Here is an 8,550-nt window from a genome sequence, read left to right as displayed (position 1 = left end):
AGTGTGATATGTGGTACATGGGAACATTACCTTTCCCCACTTTAGGTTGCCGTTGAATCCCATCCAGACCCCTTCCCCACTATATGTCACAATTCAGCCTTGCAGGAACTTAATATAGTACTCATAAAGAAATACCTAAATCTTGGGCTATTCCAGATTCATACAGGATATTATTGTTGTTGTTGTTGTTGTTGTTGTTATTGTTGTGATAAAATGTACATACCATAATATTTACAGTTTTAATGATTTCGAGTATAGGGTGCTGTGGCATTAAATGATTCACTTTGTTGTGCAACTATTAACACCTTCTATCTCCAGAACTTTCTCCTCTAACATAAATGAAACTTTGTACTCATTAAATATTAACTTCTCATTCCTTCTACTCCCTAGCCCCTGGTGACTACCCAGAATGCATACTTTAATTATTAGCAGTACTAAATAAAATAATGCTAACTGCTATAAAAATAATGGCTCAAAACTATTTGACTCTATAAAGTAGAAAAAAGATGCTTAAAGACAGTTCTTTTTTAGAATTTTTTTGCAAATTTTGACTTTTTGTCATCAATATATGTCTGAGGTCACTGTGCTTGCCTGCCTCAAGCCCACAGACAGAAAAAGAGGACTTGGGGGAAACCATATGTGTGTTTTTCCTGGAAACAGCACACATCGTCTTTACTCAGACTCGTTGGTTAAACTTAGTCACATAGCCCCAGGAATCACGATTCATGCCCTTAGAACTTTGTTTTTATTTTTCCTTTTGAAAGCCTAATTCGCTCTGGCGGGAAAATAGGATTCATTTGCAATATCTCCCAAAACAAATAAATAAAACAGAACAAAACAAAATTAAACAGAATGGTGAAATTAAAATGTACATTTAATTCCACTGAGATGTAAGAGATATTATCTAGAAATAGAAACCTTGAGAAACAGTGGAGTAGCAAAGAAGGAGTTCCTTCTACATCCATTCGATTAATCACATGAGGCCAATGAGGATGTAAATGTCTAAAATCATGTGTGTCCTTAAAGAATACTTTAGCAGTTCTTGTTTCTTCTGTGTCAGCATTCATGTCCCTAGAGTTCGTCTTTTCTTAATATATTTTGTAAATCCAACCGTGATCAGCAGATTGATTCATTTGTTTGGAATCACTGGGGAAGTTTTTAATTGGGAAATGAATTGGACACACGGGCGTGGCTCGAGGAACAAGGCAAGTAGACGCGTATTGTAGTTTCTCACCATGGAGAAGGGGATCTGCTTCCTTTTGCCAGTTGTTCTTAACGTAACTGCAGGAGCTCACTCTGCATGCACATCGGCACTTAGCATCTGCCTTTTCCTTTGGTACAATGAAAGAAAATGCATTGGTTGGCAATACAGACAAAGACCAATTTGTGGAATACTTGAAACTTCGATTTCTGTCATTAGCTGGATGTTTATGAAACGCAACTTCCTGTCTACATTCCAGATGTTTCTCCTTATTTTAATAGCTTTTTGTTGTGAGTTTGGATGCTCAGTTGTAAAGTGTCATGGGAAAAGACTTCAGGTTGCAAGTTTCATGGAAATGGCAAAAACTTGAACTCCCAAGTAACCGTACAGCACTTATTTGTGGGCCCTTCCAGGCAGTTTATTTCCCAGAATCTTGAATTACGTCCCAGAGTCAACATTCATGAATAAGCAACCTTCTGTTCCATCTCGCTCCTCTCGCACATTAACTAAGGTTTTGGCTAAAAGTATTCATGTTGGAATAATCTTTCTCTGCAACTTTCATTTCCCAGAGAACGAGCATTGAATACATCCCAGCCTGGGTCCCTTCAGCTAACTGTGGGAAACCTGAAGCCAGAAGCCATGTACACCTTCCGAGTTGTGGCTTACAACGAGTGGGGACCAGGGGAGAGTTCTCAGCCCATCAAAGTGACCACTCAGCCTGAGTGTGAGTATGGAAAGGGAAGAGAACCATTTAGAAGGTATTTATTTTCACTGGCAATATCCTGGTCCTTTCATAGGAAGGAAATATCTGGAAAAACTGGAAGATTTTTGAAGCAACATATTTAACTTGAGGATCGTTACAGGTAAGATAACTTCTTAACAAAATGGCCTTCCCACTTAAGCCATGTCTCCGTAATGGCAGATTAACAACTATAAAGGTCTGAGCCATCCGGAGAATCTATGTATTTACTTCCTACATAAGAGACTGACTTGTTCTACCTGCCAGTACTTTGTCGTCAGCGTCCAGTTTCAGCCTCCTTCATTGATTTTTCAGATTTTCCAAGTTTATCTATGAGAATGTAACACTGAAAGTAAAATAACAATGTCATAGCATTTCTAAGTACAGGGACTTATTAAGGAACTTAAACATGCACCAAATGCTCTCAAGAAGCTTCCCAAAGGGGAGCCGTGTCTCAAGAAACGTAAAGTGATCATGGCTATCAGGCAATCTCACTAGCCTCCAACTTAAATCACTGTGTTAAGCTACATGATCACAAAGTAAAGGGGCTGAATGTTCTTTGACTAAGTTATAATTTAGCGATTTCTACCTTCGTAAAGGAACAGCTCCCAAACTGTATGTACGAAAATTGTTACTGTATCTCATACAGTTTTGGTTTTTCTACGAATCGTCTAATGTAATTTGAAAATACTGATTACTGATGAACAGTTTGGCAGCTTTAATTTATTTAAAATGTTTAAAATTTGTTGAAGAGGTGAGAGCAGGAGCACGCCGATACGCAGTCTGGGTGCTGGTATCATGGTCGACACTTGGCAGACTCTTCATTCTTCCTTCCATTTGGCCAACGCTACAAAGACAAGATGATGACGAATTGGGGAGGAGGGGAACTGGGCTAAGCTGTATGCTGTACATGTCTTAGAAGTATTCGCCTCCAGAAATTAAACCTCAAACAGCATCTTAAAAGGCATAATAATGTGTAAGTTTCAGGTGGCCTTTAGGAAATGCAGGCTCCCAGGCAGGAGCAGCTAAATAATTTGCAAGACACAGAAGCCACAGCAGGGTATTAAGCCACACTCTATGCAGGGCCCTCCTGAGCATGGGGCCTCTGCACCTTCTCTGGTTGTGTCCCCTTGAAGCTGGTCTACTTTTGGATTTTCTGTTCTTAAGAAGATTTTGTCGCTGTTGGGATTTAAATCACTAGATAATGTCATTTTTCTCTTCACAATGTCTATGTTAAGTCTCTACTTGAGCCTTCTTTATTGACTTACTCTTCATAGATCATATACAGAGAATTAATAACTTTTACACATATTTGGTATTTTTAATCTATAAAGTTAAATAAAAACAAATTAAGTGAAAATATATATTTTCAGAAATGATATATGCCATGTTATATACAGACTGATGGTTTAAAAACCCATCAAAAATTCTCTAAAAAAAATATCTTGGTCAATTTTCTAATGGTAGAACTTAAACTTTAGAAGCACGTTCATGTTCAAAGGATTGAATTTCTATGGATTATCCGAATTCTTCTCTTCCTAACCCCACTGGTATCCCTAACATTGTTTTAGTTTTCTGATAAAAATCCTAAGTAGTCAGCCTCACTTTCTAAGGCTAAGCAATGTTTTTTTTTTTTTCCTTCTTCTATCAATACCATTATTTCTAAGTACCAGTTTAAGAAATCAACTTCCAATGTTTTCTTTTTCTTTTTCATTTTAACTCACTTTTTTTAATGCTAAGTTTTCCAAGACAAAGGACAGGAAAGTATTTTCTATTTTGACACTGATTAATAATGTTCCATTCCGTTAAAAAACAAGGGAAATTACTCAGGATACATTTTCTGCCATTTTTAGTATTATTAATTTAAAAAAATCAGTAATGATCTGTATCACACTTAAGTTTATAAAACAAAAACAGTGACATGATTTGATTAATAAGTACATTTAATGAACATCTACTCCATTCTTAACACTGCCCCACAGTCTGAAGCACTTAGAAAAGCACATATTTATCATGCTGGAACAGCTCTTGTGGATATCAGAAGCTTCTTGAGAAAGCAAATATTCTAAGTATATAATGATAAGAAGTTGTTAAATGAAATATTTCCAACCGAATCACCAATCAGCTGTGGGCCCATTACCTGTGATGGCTGAGGTATAATATCTAATTAATTTTTTATGCGGCCACCTTCTCAAACACAGTTTTATTACAGACAGCTGCCCCAGTCCTTTGTATACCACCCATTCCTCCTCATGCAGAAAGCAATGAGAGAATTTGTGCAGTGGACCTTACTGGGCGCTGGCCTCTGTTAGCATTTACTTTCCTTAAAAATTAACATAAATGACGACAAGACACAAAATAGAAAAACTACATGCCTGGCTGAATAAAATATGGTATTGTCTCACGTAAGAAAATGAAAATGGAGAATTCTTCTGCTTTAGAAACACGAAAGAGCCTTGAATATTTGTCACTAAGGGTAGTGATATTGACCTCAGAACACTAACCATATTTTGGCCTTTCATAACAGCATTGTGCTATTAAGTCACCTCTGTTTGCGCCGCTGTATGGAGTAAGAATTCTTCCCTTTGCAGACCATTGTTCATTTGCACAGTGATCCGATTCTGTTCCACTGAGAATTTCCATTTGGAAAATTAATCTCTTACTGAGTAGATAGGTAGGAACAATTCAGCCTGGGTAAACAGTATGTTTAGAATATCCTTTACACATTCAAAACAGTTAGCCGGTTCCTTCTATTCATTTTGATTAAGAGTACTGTATAGCTCACTTGCTGTCTTTATTGCAGACATTAGGATTAATAAGTTATGTTATCATGACTAATAGGTACTGCATGTGTATTTTATCTATTATTGTTAAAATAAAATTCCATTTTGGCAATTTAAAAATATTTCTAGCATAAGGAGTACTTCCTCTTCTCCAAGCCTGCTCAGTAGTACTCCAGTTGCTGGGGAAGATGGAACATCCCAGAGATCCTGTGTTCATTTCCTGTCCCACCCCCGCTCATACCCATCCCTCCCTTCCCCTCTCATCCCTTCCCTCTTCCTCTCTCTCCTTTTCCCTCTCTCTACCTCTCCTCCTCCATTCATCCTCTTTCTTTCTGTCTGTCTGTCTCTCTCCTTCTTATAAGTTGATCTTTCTGTGTTTTTAGAAGTACAAAGGCTGATTTTGTTATTTGGCTAGACTATCAGAATTTTAAAGACAAGGAGGTTAGGGGAACGTTTCCATCATTATTTCTCTCCTTCACAAAATGATCTTTTGAAAATGGCTCTCATCTGGTTATGCATTTGGTTGCTTCTTTTATCATTGTTTTTCTAAATGTGATGTAATCGTACATTAAAATCACATAGCTTTTATACAAATTGAATTCAAGTTTTCCATATTATTTGAAAATATCAACTCTATTATGAAAACCATATTCTCGAGGAATAAACACTAATGGAAAATATGTCTGAAATATAAATCAGCCAGCAACTGTTTCCAAAAGTGCATACATTTTGCAGTAATCATTTAAAGAGATCAACAACCTAAGATCCACTTTATGAAATAATCACCCAGAATAGAAAGGCTTGATTTATAGAAAGGTTTGTGTCCACTGATTATATCTTCTTCATGCTAAACCCTGTTCCTTCCCCTGCCTTTATGGCATATAATTTCTCCACTATATTGTCAGCCAGATATAAGTCCCTGCCTGCTTAAGACTTGTCTAATCTTTTTACACCACATGTGGAGAATTTTTGAATTATGATTTGGATAATATAAGATGCTGTTACGGCAGTTTAATCATGAATGATGTTAAAATGGACCACATACTGGCCAGAGGCTTGAGTTAAAATGGAAAGCCTATTTGCTAGACCACAGCCCAATTATCCACAAAACCCTTTTATATTGCAGAGTTGTAAGTAATATTCTTAGTCCATTATATCCTTTACATGGAAAAGCTGAGTGAAAGCAACCCCCAAGTCGAGTGACTTTAGACTATATTAACCAGAGGAGCAGGCATATTTACTTTTTTCCTCCTTCCCTGGACTTTGTTGTTATTGTTGTTGTATTTAATTCTAATTAGGCTCTACTTGGTGGTTATTATGAAAAGAACTGAGAAGTGTCTGAACATTATGTCTCCAAACATTGCTACCTGTATCCTAGGGTAAGTTTCTTAATCCTTGAGACTTCAGATTTCTCAACTATAAATTGGAGATATTATTTACTCCTCCTCTTCCCAGTTGTGAAGAAATGTGATGAAATGGGAAGTCTCTAAGCCTTAGTGGCATGTAGTAGGCACTAAATAGAGAGAAGTGCCTCGCCCCTAACGGGATCAAGTAGAAATGGAATTCCAACTACCCTGCACTTACAAAGTGCTGTGCTCAGTAGAGTAATTACTGAGGTAACAAAGCTAATGTAATACCTTATTGACAGTTTGGAACTGGCTTGACTACTATATAATCAGCCATTAATATATATGCATTACTTTCCCCCTAATTATCTTCTCTCTATAATTTAGCAGGCTATCATAGACTGTGTTGTCTTCTAATTTTGCCTAATGTACATCTTTGCATCCCTAGCTAAATTTTGAAGTCTTATGATCAGAAAACACACTATTATCCCATAAAATGTGTCACAGCATTGCCATTTTATGACTAGCTAGTTGGTTAAAAGATGTTGGAGGACTCCGATCTGTACTTAATGATTGGCAGAAATATTAAATATCAGTTATGGTATCATGATTCTATAAATTAAGCAAACCAAATAAATTACTGTTCTGTCCAGCTCATTTTTTTTTTTTTATCACTGGAGCTGGTTTCCAGTTATTAACTGCACTGCATGGTGACTTGAATGAATATTGGGGATGACTATGGTGGCAAAATTGACCGTGAGCTAATCGACAATGGTCCAGTTGTGTGGTGCATGATAGATTAATAGTAGAAAGAAATGAAGATAAACACTGATATTCCATCTCTTTTTTTGGTAGCATGCAAATGCTGTTGTAATTTTAAAAGTCTCTCACTGCAAAACATATTTTCAGGTGTTAGAAATATAAGATGTGAGAAATTAAAATCTTATGGTTTAACAGAAGGCTTAAGAAATCCATTCGGATTTAATGGTCAATTAAGTGAGGTATTATGTCTTCTACAATGATGTATATTAGTGGAAGAATTAAAGGCAGGCTTGGAAGAATGGGTTGGTTAATCACTGCTAGAAGAGTTGAAGGCAAATGGAATCACTCTGTATTTTCTTCATTTGTTCATTCAAAAATGATCCTTTCGTGCTAAGTTCTGGACCTGAACTGTTCAGTACAGTAACTGCTAGCCACATGTGTCTATTTAAATTTCAATTTAAATGTATAGAAAGAAAGTTAAATTTAAAATTTAGTTTCTCAAGCATACTGGCCACATTTCAACTGTTATACAGCACTTAAAATGTAAATAAATATAAAAACTAAAATTTCGATTCCTCAGAATTATTAGCCACCTTTCAAAAGTTCCTATATGAGTATTGGCTACCATATGGGGCAGCACAGAGAACATTTCCATTACTGCAGAATGTTCTGTTGGACCATACTGATCTAGACACTATGCCAGTAAATGAGGATGTAAAAGCAAGTCAGATATTGTCCTGACTCTCAAGGAGTCTAGTGGAAACTAAGCAAAAGTCACCAAGCAGATTAGTCCCCTGAAAACGTTGGAAAGTTCGTTATTCATTGATAATATAAACTATTTGTTTTTAAAAGACCAGAGAATCTAGATCTGAGTATATTCTCTGGTTAGTTACTTAAAGTTCCTTAAATATTTCTCAGATTTAAAAAAAAAAAAAAAAAGTAAATATCTTTCAAAACACAATTAAAGATGAAGGACAAAGATTACTTAGTCGTTGCTTGGGTTACACAGTGGTACAGCATAAGTTCAGTTTCTCTAAGCAATGTCTACTGCTTCACTGTCACTCTCTTTTGTTTTGAGCACGAAGCATAATTCAGGCCTCTTCTAGTGGTGTAACCAAACACCTAGAGAAGATACCTTCTTGATGAGAAATATATAGAAAAAAATGCTAATTATTTCTCACCTCTATTAGGGAGTCTGAAGAAAGAGGACATGAAAGGGTCATAATAATGAGAAGTTTGGGGAAAGTATGGTTGGTTACTTAGCCAGGGATAAAGTGGTTCCCTAAGTAAATTTGTTTGGGGTTTAATTGCCTAGTTTGGTTATATGCCCTACGAAAAGTGAAAGTAGGATGCTTGCTAAATGGAATTAGAGCAAAAGAGAGCTTAAGCATCTTCAGGGATACTGTCATTTTGCTGAGGCAGCCGAATAAAACGCTACTCCAGAGATAAAACAGCCGAGATGAGCTTTTCTACAGAACTTTTTTGGTTATATAGCTGATTTTATGGAGATCTGGTGAACATGACTAATGAAGAATAAAGACACAAAGAGAATATGGTATTTTTATCATATGTATCTTTTTATATTCTCTCATCTTGAGAGCTCTTTTTAACCTATGCAGTTCATAAGAATTTATTGAGCACATACTATGTGTCAAGACTTTTATAAGCTGCTGGGGATAGAAAGCAAAATAAGATGGGCAGGATAATGCTGAAAGGATT

At 36.3% G+C, this 8,550-nt stretch overlaps 1 protein-coding gene across 1 annotated transcript in view; it reads left to right on the top strand.

The window, feature by feature from the left end:
• DCC (DCC netrin 1 receptor) overlaps positions 1-8,550 on the top strand; it is a 538,543-nt gene that overhangs the window by 243,384 nt on the left and 286,609 nt on the right. Inside the window, 1 exon segment of the mRNA XM_011362349.2 lies at positions 1,771-1,925. Coding sequence (XP_011360651.1) covers positions 1,771-1,925 — 155 coding nt within the window.

Source organism: Pteropus vampyrus, unplaced genomic scaffold (assembly GCF_000151845.1).
Source record: "Pteropus vampyrus isolate Shadow unplaced genomic scaffold, Pvam_2.0 Scaffold3, whole genome shotgun sequence".
NCBI lineage: Eukaryota > Metazoa > Chordata > Mammalia > Chiroptera > Pteropodidae > Pteropus > Pteropus vampyrus.
The sequence above is the reverse complement of the archived record's forward strand: the minus strand, read 5'-3'. Positions and strand labels throughout refer to the sequence as shown.